The 14,712-nt window shown below is 41.8% G+C and overlaps 2 protein-coding genes across 2 annotated transcripts; one reads left to right on the forward strand and one right to left on the reverse strand.

The window, feature by feature from the left end:
* Positions 1–2,636: 2,636 nt before the first annotated feature.
* On the reverse strand, positions 2,637–8,022 carry LOC134078990 (E3 ubiquitin/ISG15 ligase TRIM25-like). The gene is made up of 5 exons (XM_062535153.1): positions 7,444–8,022; positions 7,048–7,143; positions 6,569–6,802; positions 4,938–5,088; positions 2,637–2,722 (listed from the first exon to the last, which is right to left on the reverse strand). The coding sequence occupies exons 1-5, from the start codon at positions 8,020–8,022 to the stop codon at positions 2,637–2,639; spliced, it is 1,146 nt and encodes a 381-aa protein (XP_062391137.1).
* Positions 8,023–9,888: 1,866 nt separating this feature from the next.
* On the forward strand, positions 9,889–13,431 carry LOC134077882 (uncharacterized). Its single transcript, XM_062533523.1, has 10 exons — positions 9,889–9,970; positions 10,075–10,224; positions 10,317–10,468; positions 10,585–10,721; positions 10,831–10,924; positions 11,061–11,172; positions 11,280–11,506; positions 11,623–11,794; positions 11,895–12,022; positions 12,692–13,431. The coding sequence occupies exons 1-10, from the start codon at positions 9,889–9,891 to the stop codon at positions 13,007–13,009; spliced, it is 1,572 nt and encodes a 523-aa protein (XP_062389507.1). The 3' UTR covers positions 13,010–13,431.
* Positions 13,432–14,712: the final 1,281 nt, after the last annotated feature.

Consider the following 14,712-nt stretch of genomic DNA (forward strand, 5'->3'; position numbering starts at 1 on the left):
GTCTGCTGTTTTCACATAACCAAACACATAAGCAATGTTAGGAATGAGGAGAGATTCAAAGAGATCAAAGATTGCGTGTGTGTGTGTGTGTGTGTGTGTGTGTGTGTGTGATCAGAGACTGGTAGTGTCTGCCGTCTCTGACAGTATGTGTGATCTGAGAATGGTATTGTGTAATAATGTCCTTATCCAGCTTGCAAAATTCAGAATTTCATTGAGATTGACAATTCAATGAAGAATTACAATTACAAATTGGAATTCAATGAAATTAAAAGAAATTCATATACATAATTTAATAGTAGTATTTAACAATGAAGCTTCAGTATATGTCAGATACTGTATGATTGCATCAAACACACAAACGTATAACTTAAAGGAGAATTTCGGTGTGATATTGACTTGAAGTGTGTTGAAACATGATACCGAGTGTGAGCGTTTGTCTCAGAGCTGATCTCGACCTGCCCCCTGCACTCAGAAATCTGCCGCTAGTTAGCCGATGCTACCACCAGGTTTTCAATGGGGGTGCATCGGGCATCGGCTTAGCCATGCAAATAAATAACTGTTTTACACCATTTATGAGGCTCAAAGTAGCTCCACACTTTATTGGTAGACTTCTGAGGGCCCTGACATTTAAAACGAGACATCGAGAACTTTGAAAAAGCACTGGTGGTTTACTTACATGACGGGTTTATTCAGGTAGTCACTTCCGAAAGTTTACTGTTCCCCGCCATCTTGAATTTAGTCACGTGACGAGCCAGAGCGGAACTATAGCTGTGACGTGAATCAGTAATAGTAATAATGAATTAAAATGTACATAAGAGAATGAACATTAAACTTCATAATTTGTTTTCAAAATACGTCATTCACATTTCAGTTCAGTGAGAAAATGTTGGAAAGAAAGTATGAGAGTGGAGCTCAAAAACAAGAGCTTAAGAAAAGCAAAGATCAAACTCTATGGCCTAGTGTGTGATCAGACAGTGCTGCTGCTGTGTGTGTGTGTGTGTGTGTGAGAGAGAGAGTGAGTAGTGAAAATATACTAAAATCACTAACAATGACCATCATTCACATCCTCATCACACATCACTCAGTGTTCAGCTCATGTGTGTGTTCTTTCTCTCTGCAGCTCCTGTGACTCTGGATCCCAACACTGCACACCCACGACTCATCCTGTCTGAGGATCTGACCAGCATGAGATGGGGTGTTGAGAAATATCTTCCTTATAACCCAGAGAGATTTGATGAGTATGCTGATGTCCTGGGATGTGGAGGTTGGGGAGAACACAATGTGGGATGTGGGTGTGATGACAGAGTCTCTCCAGATGAAGGGAAACTACTAATCCATGAGTGGACTGTGGTTTGTGAGGTATTACAGTGCTGAATATGCAGCACATGCTCCTCCTCAGCCCACCACTCTCCTCACAGTGCAGCAGAAACTCCAGAGGATCAGAGTGCAGCTGGACTGGGACAGAGGAGAGCTGTCATTCTCTGACCCTGATAATAACACACACTTACACACTTTCACACACACGTTCACTGAGAGAGTGTTTCCATACTTTTGGACTGACAGTGAAGTCTCTCTGAGGATGTTACCAGTGAAGGCCTCAGTAAGAGTAGAGCAGCACAGTTAGAGCTGATTCTGACTCTGAACCAGAGATGACATACTGCGAGGGAAACCTATAGGAGAGGAGACTTTGAAGAAACAAGCCATTTACAGTGTTGTTTTTCTATTGCTAACAAGCGGTTACCCATACTTCAGATACTTTTTCTAAACTCTTAACACACTCACACCTATAAAGCAAAATTGACCAAATGGATCATTTTTCACATTTTGTGAAATATAGGCTACTAGGCCTAACCACCACAAATGTTCACATTCTAAAACATTACACTAAAAAGCAAATCAGTTTTTTCCCCTTTACTGTTTACTACACGATGTGCAGCAGAAATGCTGTTCAATAGAGCAGAAAACGTTTTACAGTATTGCTTACAGTGAACAAAGAGCAAGAAGCCCAGATAAAAAGGGGGGAGCTAAAATTACTATATAGCCTGCACAGGTGGTGCACTTGTTCAGTTTATGAGTATGTGTATAGTGATATTACCTCCGCCAAGGAGGTTATGTTTTCATCGGGGACCGGCGTCTGTCTGTCTGTCTGTCTGTCTGTTAGCAAGATAACTCAAAAAGTAGTGGATGAATTCCGATGAAATTTTCCCTCGCGATTCCGGAGCCGTTTGTGTTTCGCTTAGTGGTGTAATGGCATGGTATGGCCACGTGGTGGCAATCTGAATAGTTTGCTTCAAATGTATGACAACCTAGGAGGAACGGAGGCGGACGTCTGCTTTTCTAGTTTGTAATGGTTTAACTGTTGTGGAGACATGTATTAGACTACATTTAGATCATTCAAGTATATATATTTCAAGCAATTTTTTTTTTTCCAATCATTGTTTTTTTTTTCCATCACAGTCATAAATGTGTTTGAAATGTCTTTATTGAGTGCAAATAGCTGAACAAAATATGGCATATAGCCTACATTTTACAAGGCGAAATGTAACACTGGCATCCTCAGAACATCTCTCTTTTTCTTACTAATTAGAGCTCATAAAATCTCAAGTCATGATCAGAACAACACTCCACGTGATGCATCAGATGACCAGCTCCATCTCCTCGGGAACTCCATGCCAGTCAGAGCATTCAGGAAAGTTGACAAAGACATACGCTGAACCCAGAACTGGAGCAGAACAGAGAACGGAGTCAGTGATGCTGAACTACATCAGCATTAAAGGGACACTTCACCAATTAGCATTAAGCTTTGTATCTTTAGAAAACCAGTCATGTTTTTGAATGGTCGTGCATCATTCCCTCAGTTTGCCTTGAGATGGGAGAAATACGGATTTCAATGTTGGACTTCCTGCACTTTCAATGATGTAAAAATCATCATTTTACATCATTGAAAGCAGGAAGCCCTAGTCATGGGTTTCATTGAAATCCGTATTTCTCCCATCTCAAGGCAAACTGAGGGAATGATGCACGACCATTCAAAAACATGACCGGTTTTCTAATACAAAGCTTAATGCTAATCGGTGAAGTGTCCCTTTAAGGGCCGTTCACACCAAGAACGATAACTATAACAATAACTAGTATAAACAAATATCGCTCTTGTTAATATGAATGACAACGTTCACACATAAGCTATAACGATAAAGACATGAAGAACGATAGCGTTGTTGATAACGATAAAAAGCTATCAGCCAATCAGAACCCATAATATTCTAGCCATCACATTCATTAACATGAGGAGAGAATGTTCTTATCGTTGGCCAGTGTGGACGCTTTTATCGTTATGATTATGGTTATAGTTCGTTATCGTTCTTGGTGTGAATACTCCTTTACTCATAGTAACCATTCATGCATGACCATTTTAGACAAGATTAAATATTAAAACCAAAAGAGTCTTACATTTGACTACACCCACACTTTTGATTAAATATTAAAACGGAAAGAGTCTTACATTTGACTACACCCACACTTTTGTGACTGACGCCTCTCCAGCTACACTTGGGTTTTCCAACGGAAGCCTTCACTCGGATTCTGTCCCCAGGCCTGAAATCTGTGACTGGAGAAGGAGCAGAAGTTGTTACTCTGTTTTCTTTACCGCTCTAGTGCCAAAGAATTAGATGGACATGTTGCATAATTGAGGCAAAAGATGTTAGCAACAAGTAGGCCTACTGTATGTTGGAAAGTTGTTTTCATTTGTTTCATGAACTGCACAGATTACACATCACTTCTGCACCTGACATGCTGATTTTCTTTAACTCCCTCTCAGTGTAATTTCCTCTTCCTTTACTTACAGTTTTTCTCAGTCGCCAGATGCCAGGTGCATTGTTCAAAAGCTTTGTACTTATGCTTCTCAATTATGAGTGTGTTTAACCAATGAGAGTGACATCCTTCATTCCGTTGAAGAGTAATCAGCGCATCTGAAGGAATCTGCTTGCATGTGCAACACCAGGATTCCACTAAACCTTGCTTTACTACTAACGCTATCAGAATAGCCGATATGCATCTGCATTCGCCTTTTATCTGAACTTGTGATCTCCAAAACAGTTTTACACCCAGTTATTTACTTTCCCTATTGAAGGAGTTACAATCAAAACCATAGCCTGTTACATATGAGGTCGTGTTCATGAGCCTCCACGTTCACTGTAGCCGCTTGGCAGCTCTAGCTGTTGGCTGTAGCAACTCAAGCCAGGTAAAACCAGTACCGTTTTTTTCATACCCACTGTACTCGTGACCTCAAGAAACAGAGATTTTGAACAATAAAGTATTATCTATCTATCTACGTATCTATCTAGATCTATGTGAAAAATCACTGTAATTAAGGCCATTCTGAAGGCAAACGGGGGAACAACTAGGCACTCAGGTGTACCCAGTGTGACCAGTGAGTGATCTTGAAATAACTCAACACCATTTGCTCTATTTTCATTAGAACTGCTTAACGTGTTCATGTCATTACTCGCCACCATCCTTCAGATCCTCTCTACTAAATTATCACGCCACATTAAAGTTTTAGTCTGTTGACCTTTATTGATCTTTGGTGTTTATTCTGTGCTGTGGGATCTTTGTCATGTTGCTGATTACTGCTGCCACTGACTGCCAGGTTCCTGACTGTTCTGTGTCTTTTATACAGTAGCCTGTGCCTAACTGAACATTTTGGCAAAATGGCAATAACGTGAGCACATTTGAGCTAGTATTTATACTTGTGAGTGGGCATTTTGCCCTGCCATCTTGATAGAGAATTCCACTAAACACAAACCACTGGCTACACCCTGTAGATGTAAAGCCTGCTCTAGTCTCCACTTCTACTGTAGCTATGGTCTTTGCCATAACAACAACAACAACAACAACAACAACAACAACAATAATAATAATAATAATAATATTAATACCTTTTTTTATTGCCAAGAGAAACTCTTCTATTTTCTTTTTCAGAGACGGAACCGCCAGTGTCATCACTTCACTGAAGAGGAACTGTGGTTGAAAAGTGACCTGGGGAAGGGCCTTAGCCACATATGGGTGGGTGAAGTGTGACTGGAAACTCTAAAGGGAAACAAAGGAAGAGATCAGAGACCATACGAAAGTTTCCTCTGATGTCTACAGATAGGGTGATAAGAGCCAGCAGGTGAGTTTAGATAAACTAAACTAACTGTCTAAACTGTTCGATCTAAACTCTGGAAAGTATGAAGTGAGAGAAGCCTCTTCTTTAAGAGAGTATGCCTGGAAGCCCCTACTTCAAGAGAGTATGCCTGGAAGCCCCTACTTCAAGGTATCTGCTATAATACGAGAAGTTAATAATACCCATACTTGATAATTACCCATCTAAGGTGAGTCTGCTCTGCTGTAAGACATGTTGTAATGAGCTTGAGAAAGTCCATAATTTAAGTTTCCATATAGTAGCCTAAAGATCTATAGTGTTACCTGTGGGCATCCATGGCCTACTGGGTAGGGAATCGGATTTGTGGCCATCCATTTCCTGACTGGAAGGGACAATGTGAGTGAACTGCTCCCCAGGCACCAGAGTAAGGGCTGCTCACTGCTCCAGGTGTGTGTGTGTGTGTGTGAGCTCCTAGTGTGTGTGTGCTCCTAGTGTGTGTGTGTGTGCTCATGGTGAGCTTAAATGCTCCAAGTGTGTGTGTGTACACTGCCCCAGATGTGTAAAATGCAGGAGGCTAATCCTACAGGAAAAATAGAGTAACTTAAGGGTGTTTTCACACTTGGTCTCTTTCAGCCAACAAACTCAGATCGATGACTCAGCACTCGGGAGGTGGTCTCAGTACGGTTCGCTAAAAAGTCAGCGGTACAGTTCGCCTAATCCAGGCATTGTGAACACTTGTTCTGACTCCCGAGGTAGTCTGGTTCGTTTTAAAGGGGTCTGGGTACGGTTGGAGTGTTCACATATGCGCAAAAAATGCTGAGTCATCGATCTGAGTTCGTTTAGATGGCTGAAAGGGACCAAGTGTGAAAACACCCTTAGAGGACTGAGTTTGGTTCTTTATAGGGGACCAGGTGTGAAAACATCCTTAGGGTGCTTTCACACCAACATCTTTTGGTGCGCACCAAACGGTCCATTCGTACCAAAACCTCTTAGTTCGATTCGTTTTCGTTGGTGTGAAAGCATTAATCGCACTCGGGTGCGCACCAAAACAAGCGGACCGAGACCGAGGTCTCGGTCCGCTTGACTCCGCACCAAAAGTCGACCTCTGGTGCGGTCCCTCTGGTGAGAACGCGAACTGGGGGTCCAAACCATAGACTGTAGGTCAAAATAGTGAGTCAAAATTGGCGCCGATTTCTACCGGAAGATAAACATAAACAGATAAACAGGAAAAATCAATCAGGCCAATTTTTGGTTCGTTTTCTGGTGTGAAAGCGGACCTCACTGGAGTCTACCGTATATGCTACATAATAACAATTTCACTGCCTGAAGCAGACCAAATAATCGAACTAGTGGTGCGAAAGCGCCCTTAGAGGACTGAGTTTGGTTCTTTTAATGGGGACCAGGTGTGAAAACACCCTTAGTTACCTGAATGAAATCAACGGGGTCTTCTATTGGCTGAAGTTTCTCCACCTCAGCATCTCTGCTCTTCAGTTTAGTGATCTCCAGCTCCAGCTGCTCCAGGAGTCCTTCAGCTCGACTCACCTCTGCCCTCTCCTGAGCTCTGATCGACTTGGTCACCTCAGAACGCTTTTCCTCCATGAAGCTGATCAGCTCAGTGAAGATCCTCTCAGTGTCCACAACAGCTTGTTGTGTAAAGGCCTGATGGGGGAGATTCATCAGATCATGTTCAATCTGCAAAAGATTCCCCAGCCAACAGAAATCCAAAGATGCATAAATGGATACATTAAAGATACATTTCCATGACAGATATGTCACATGTCCATCATTTCTGTACAGAAAATCGGAACTAAAATTGCTCACAAATGGGAGCCTTGTTCCACAGACTGTTGAGGAGAGACAAAGTGCAAAACAAAGAGTTTATAACCACCATGTTTTTTAGTCACCTGCAGAGACTTCAGAGCTTGTTTCACCTCCACCACCTCCTTCTCCTTCTGCTGGATCTGACTCTGGCTATCCCCCTTCATCTGCAGCAGTGTTTTCTGTGTAGATAGATGTACATACAAGTCTATTATAGTATTTAGAGTACTTTAGTTACTGTATGTTTTGCATTTGCATTGTTGATGTGATTATGAACAGTATGTGTTTGGGGTGTGATCTTTGCATTTAGCTTACTACAGAACAGGAACCTGTTGTAAACCAGTCAGGCATATTTACTGTAACTGATAACTATAACTGATTTACTTTTAATCACCGCAAATCAGTCCAGGACTTGGCGTAATTCAATGGGAAACAGACTCATGGTGTTTCTGATAGAGAGAAACAGACAGGGGGTCACTAACCTGCTTCTCAGTCCATTCTGCTGCAGCTGAGACTGTTCTATGCCAGTCGTGGTTGTCCATGGAACACATCACACAGATTAACCTCTGGTCTGTGCGACAAAACACCTCAATGATCCTGTCATGCTGAGAGCAGATCTTCTCCTGTAGTGAGGTGGCATTCACCAGCTTGTGCTTGCTAAAACGAGGTACTTCATAGTGAGGCTGAATGTGAGCTTCACAATAAGAAACCAGGCATGTTAGACATGACTTGATGGCTTTATGTTTTCTCCCAGTACAGAAATCACACTCCACATCGTCTGGTCCGGCATAGGAAGGAGCCTTAACATCAGACTGCAGATCAGTCTTCTTCAGCTTCTCTAGAACTTTAGTCAGCATTGTGTTTCTTCCCAGCACAGGCCTTGGAGTGAAGGTCTGTCTGCACTGGGGGCAGCTGTAAACACCCTTCTGGTCTTCTTGATCCCAGCAGCCTTTAATGCACTTCAAACAGAAACTGTGTCCACAGGCAACAGTTACCGGGTCCTTCAGTAGATCTAGACAGATTGAACAGCTTAACTCATCCAACACTGAAGCACTTGTCATTTTTCCCTTCTCATAGTCACACCTCCTGTCTGCAAGGAAAGTTAGGAAGGTTTTGTTTCTCCAGAAAAAGTGGGAGTGTGCTTTTTCTTCTTTTTCTTGGTGGTTGGCAACTAACGTTAATGATGCATTACCGCCACCAACTGGACTGGGGTGTGGTACTTGAGTCTACTCTTTCTTTTTAAACAAACCAATAAACCAAAACAAACCAATAAACCAAGACTTACAAAACCCCCAACAGGTAGATAAACAAAACAAATCAATAAATAATCAAAAATATGTCACCATAATTGTGGGAGTGTGCTTGGGATTCTTCCTGGATTTGTGTGGACACAGCTCTTAAAGGCACAGTGCAACATTCCAGAAAGTCTACAAATTCCCAGTACATGCAATCATGTAGACAACTCAAGCCTGTCTTACACTGACAGACTTTGACAAGATCTGGGAAAGATTCTTGAAATATTGTAGTCTTTCCACTAATGCCCCTCATTCAAGCATTACTCAAAAGACTACAATCTTTCAAGAATCTTTCCCAAATCTTGTCAAACTCTGTGTCATGAGACATGGTTCCTCACTGCAGTAGGTCAAGGCAACCCCATTTAACAAGTACACAAAATACAATAAACAATTATGGCTCCTGTAATTAATACTCCTGCGCCCTTGAGGGTCAAGCCCAACTCATATAGGTATGATAATAATGCTTCATGGGTATGGATTATGTAGGGTGATTTCGTCTTTACCAAAAGATAAGAGGGCAAGCTATGGGAGGAGCAGGTAAGGAACAATGAAGAGGAACTGACTGGTGCAGTGTTCAGTGTGCAGATCAGGTGATCTACAGGCTCAGTCTGTCTGTGGGTATGTATAGATAGTGATTATTTTTAATGGCTTACCTCTGATGTCAGATTTCTGTATCCTACACAGTAAAAAATGGAGTGTCATTATTGCAGAGTAAACCTATTTTACTCTGGATAGAGTAGTTATAACAATACACAGAGTAAAATCGTCCAAACAGTAGTGTCAAAAGTGAGAGTTAAGTCCAACATGCACACAATGACAAAATCTACTCTACATGGTGATGATTCCCCGCGAAAGTTCTAGAATTGAACTGGAGCTTGAGCTGGCCGGGCTGGCACGTTGCTTGGAAATCGTCTCTCCCCCACTAGACCTATCGTCGGTGGTAAGTTTGTTTGAACATTTGTAGGTTTTCACCATCTAGCTAGATATGTTTCCACTAACGACTAATTTTTGCAATACATTGACGATGGTACTAGGCGTATGAAGTTAATTTAGCCATGCATAGACGTAGTTAGCTAATCGTTAAGTTAGCCATGCATAGATGCTAGTTAGCTAACCAATATGCACTGACTTCAAGTTCAGATGCATTCGACTGCAACACCACGTCAAGAACTTAGAAGAAATACCGTTGATGACGAAATTATTTTAAATGACACATTTCAGACTTTATTTACTTAATACCGTGCAATGTATGGGTTAGTGATAATTGAAGTTGTTGGGTTAACGTAGCTACCAAAATGTTAGCTGCTAGCAAGTTAGCTTGACAACGTGGTTTCTGCCCAAATTGAAATAATTTGCAAGATGTTATGTTCTCGTGCTTAATTTGTGCCTGTCTGAAACCAGACATTGAGAGTAATTTCAACAAATTATTGCTGAATGGCGTCATTAGAAAGATAGGAGGTTATAATCTCAGCTAACAAGTTTATAGCACCCTGTAAATTAACCTATTGTCATAAGTCTGTGCGTGTTTATTAGACCGTTAGCGTTTTCTAATGACTTTGCTCTGATTCTAGAGAATATTTTGATGGATATTAACAGTTATTCAACCTTCCTTAGATTTAAATTTAACAGAAAATGCTGCTGCGTGTCTCCTTTGGAGGAGTGCAGAAGTACATCAAGCTGCCTGAACTAACATTCGGTGATTTCTTGAGAGAAGGTAAGTCGCTAAATTTGGATTGAAAGTAGCCTAGTCAAGTGGTGGCATGTTGCAATTATTTCTCATCAGAACATTTTGTGCTCTGTTTCTTTCTTTTACTCTAGTGAGTCTAAAATTTAACATCGCTGAAGACAGACGGTTGGACATCAAGGTTTATGACCCGTCTTACACAGAGGTGGACTGTGAGGTTTTTGAGGAGATCGTAAAAGAGTTCCATGGACCTTTCCTGGTTTCATTGGCCAATGAAGCACCTGGTAATTGCTGTCTACCTGCATAACACTACACACACATCGTTGAAGTTGAAGTGTTGAACTATGTAATTGTGTTCTTATTTCCCAATGCTCAGGTAACCCTCAGTCCACGCCATCTCCATGCTCTATTGCATCTGACGACACAGTGATCCTCAACTTCTCGTTGAGTGACCCAGCTGAGGAGCCAGTTGCAGCCGAAGGAAGTCAACCTAAAAGGCCTTGCCGCATCAACTACGAAGCAAAAGCTGTGAGTTGTGTGTGTGTGGGGAGTTTGATTCACATGTTTAATTTGAGGTGCATCGTATTTGTTTTGATATTTCCAAGTATTTTTCAAAATACAATACTGCACATTTTATCTCTTAGCTGATTGAAAAAATCTTGACGACAAAGCCTGGAGGTGACCGTATCATGGCGGAGTATGCGAAAACAAAATCAATTTCAGATTCAACCAGAAGACAGTTCATCAACATACTTACTGCAGAGATGACGGAAACACATGGGTATGTATGGATCAATTATTTTATCATGAGACATTGTTTAAACATTGCAATTATTGTTTAGGTATGTTGTTCAGTGCTGTCTATGAATGTTGATTATTGAATACACCAGGACATCTCCGCCCCGGAGTGTAAAAGTGATGTATGCACAGGGGATTGTCGCTCTGTTTCCATATCTTGAAGACCCATATTCACAGAATGGCTATGTGAGTAAAGGTTTTAAAATATATTTTCCCTTCGAACTGCTGAGATATACATTTACATTTATGCATTTGATAGATGCCTTTATCCAAAGCTCAGAGATCATATGAATGTATCACACTGTGCATACATTATACATAGGAACATTACTACGATCCAGAAAGTGGTTCAGGCTACCTTGCATGGCGGTTGAAGACAATTCAACGAAAAGCTGCTGAGGAAAGAGGTCCAGCAGTTAGTGAATCTCTTAAAGGTAATATTTATCATGAGGTGGAATTATCAACCTGTGAAATGTGTTTAAAGGATAATATAAAACTGTGTAGTTATAAACAGCAACAACAAAATTGTCTTGTTCTAAAGTGGGTGGGCCAGGCCATGGGCGTACTAGACCCTTTCCTGCCGACAAAGTCCTGACTGACGAGGAAGTGGAATGCGCTATCGCTTTGTTGAGACACACTGCTGATGAGGAGACCATCCGTGAAAAGATGAAAGTCACTTTCATATACCGCCACGCCATGGTCAATGATGATGACAAATCAGCAGAGGTCTTCTCAGTATTTCCACGGTTCCTAGACACACCAGGACTGGTATGGCATCTACATTCATTGAATACTGTATAATGTATTGAATTTTGTCAAATGTAGCACAAGGTACTAACTCAGGTTGTCCTCCTTTTCTTCTTGTTTTCTTTTTCAAACTACAGATAGAACAAGATTTTAGACTGATGTTTGGTGAGCAGACTGCCAACAAGTTCCTGGAGAGGTGGCCTACCACTTTCAAAGCAGGAGTCATTAAGGAAAGCCATGGACTGGTCCCCTCTACAGACCTTCTTGATTTGATGCGCAACGCTGAGACAACTACTGAAGTTGAAAATGGTAAGTCTTTGAATGTGGAGAAGCATGTTGCTTAATACAGTATATTGAGGATGGTGGAAAATTAAGGCATAATGTTAACCTGATACTGGTTGGCCTCTAGGCTGGGACAGTGACATGTCTACCATCATACTGCTGCTACATCTGCTACCACCATCTGCACAGGGACAAAAGAGGCCAGGGAGGATATCAGCATCTAATGCAGTTGATCACCTCATCAAATTCCTAAAGGTACACTAGACATTTATCAAACCTCATCCCTCCCACCACCACCCACCCCTGCCAACAACACCTCACACTCCAAACACACACCCTCAAACATCACTCCACTACCCACCCAACCCCTGCTAACACCACACACCCTCAGACATCATTCCAACCCTCACCACATACCCTCAATCATTCCACTAGCCCCCACCCACACCCAGCCATCAACACCACACCCCCCTCAAACATAATTTTACTATCACACACACACACACACACACACACATACACACACCCCAACTCTACCCCACCCACACTCCACTACCCTACACTCACCCCCCCCCCCCCCCCCCCAAAACACACACACTGCAGCCGTGCATCCCCTCAAACATCATTGTAACATTTTATCTCTCATTTCTGTCATCACTCCACTTTCTACGACACACACACACACCCTCCTACACACCAACGTTATACACCGCATACTACTACAAGCACCTATCCCACACACAGCACTCTTCCATTTGAACCTTTCTCTCTTCTGGAGAACCTTACAATTTCACTGCATGTGTTTTACGCAGGCAATTCTATGCATGTGACATACAATTCTTGAATCCTTAAATTGTTTAGAGATTGGAGTGATCTCATAATATTGATCTAATAAATAGTGTTGTTGAATGTGTTTTGTTATAGACGGGAACAAGCGTGCAGCAGCATCTGGACAACATCGCTCAAAGCAGGCAGCCCTACCTCCTTGCTCAGGGACCCATAAAAAGCAGCATTCACTCTTTCTTCATTGCCATCGACAAGCATGCACTTCCCTGCCAAGCCACCACCTCAGTCGGAGCCCTGGATGAGCTCTTCAAGGCCCATTATGTGTTTGGTACATCTTACAGTCCTGTCTTGAACAACTTTTTCACTTTTCTGCAAACTTCCATTTTCAACATTGACGTGGGGAAAACTAAGGAAACGCCAAGAATTGCAGAGTTGCGAGCAAGAATGGTGCGTTAGGCACTCTTGAAATTAAACAATGAGGTGCTTTCTTTGCAGCAATGTCCTTGGTGAAGCAAACAGTCTAAGCACCTCAAAATAATACATGGACTCTGTACGGGAAGGACTCTTCATCTTCAATGTGGCCTAGTGGGACGCTCAAGTTTTTTCAATAGTTTTTATGGTCTTAGGAAGCATCTGAGTAAGTGTTATGTGAATGTTATTGTTGAAGCTGAACCACCACATTGTCAAAGTGTTCTTGATGGTAGTAATGTTAATCCCGCCGAAGAGCCATGTGAGGCTGAGCTTGAGTCAGAGCCAGCATTAACGTCAGAACATAGTTGTGCCTCTCATTTCAGATTTAAAGGCAGCAGGTGTAGCCCAGTCTACTGTTAATTCTTTTGTGACCTCTATGGAGGATATTGTGCAGAAAATGAAGAGAATGACACCACTATGTACGTTGTCCCATATTTTTTATCTCTGAGGAGTTATCAGGAAATAAATGGTGCTACAGAACCTGATGGTGTGTGTTGTCTTATATTATAGCAGTTAAAAACATTGCTATTTCATTGCAAATAAAATGAAATAAAGTAAATATACACTATATAGTGTATTTTAAGAATAGCCTATTTAGAGTGGAAACTACTCTATGTAGAGAAATATCACAGTGTTAAATGCTTTTACACATTTCATTGTTAATTTTGACACAAAATAGAGTAAAATTAACTCTGAAAATCTTACACTGGCTACAGAGTAAATTTTACACTAATTTAGGGTGGGACCACATGTTATCTGACACAGAGTTAAATTCAACTCTTTAAGAGTAAAATTTACACTATGTTTTTTACTGTGTACCTGAGAGAACTGAGTCCTGCATCCTACCTGTCTGAGAGAACTGAGTCCTGCATCCTACCTGTCTGAGAGAACTGAGTCCTGCATCCTATACTTGTCTGGGAGAACAGTCCTGCCTGAGTCCTGAGAACAGTATTCTGTCTGTCTGAAAGAATTGGGTCCTGTGCCCTGTTTGAGGTCAAAGAAGAACTATATCCTACCTGGCTGAGAAGAAAGCCCTGTATCCTATCTGGCTGTCACCTTGACACACGGCCAGGTAAGAGGTTGGTGGTTAACAAATGTGCCAACAGCAATAGCTACAATAGCCTGGCAATTAGTGTGACATGATGGTACAGAGGGTAAGGAGGTGTGTGTGTGTGTGTGTGTGTGTGTGTGTGTGTGTAGGACCGGAGACACCTACTGACAGATATATGGCCCTGCACTTAATGAGTGTTAAGTAAGTAACTTCATCTCAGGCGTGAGACGCCAGGCCCTCTCTCTTACACACGCCAGGATCAGTTTACCTCATGGAGATTTAGGTCAATTACTTGGCAAGTTGTCCTCTTCCTTCTCTGTCGGTGCATTTCCCATGTAGAGCAGATATACAGACAGGTCTTGTGCAGTGTTGCACCAAAGCTTCATTTAATAAAAGAAAATGGAAGAGGAACGGACTACAGTAGAAGTAGTTAATCATGGGACAAAGCTAATGTATTAGCCATGTCAGATAGGTTGTCCAGGAGCCATGGTATAGGAGTGGGGTTCAATCTTCATTTTGTCCACCCAATCTGCATTGAATCTATAGTCAACCACTGGTTAGGTGCATACACAAATTTTAATGATTCTGGTGATCACAGACGCAGAGTTTATTGGGACACATTAATGGTGTCAAACTC

Source organism: Sardina pilchardus, chromosome 4, assembly GCF_963854185.1.
Source record: "Sardina pilchardus chromosome 4, fSarPil1.1, whole genome shotgun sequence".
NCBI classification, from domain to species: domain Eukaryota; kingdom Metazoa; phylum Chordata; class Actinopteri; order Clupeiformes; family Clupeidae; genus Sardina; species Sardina pilchardus.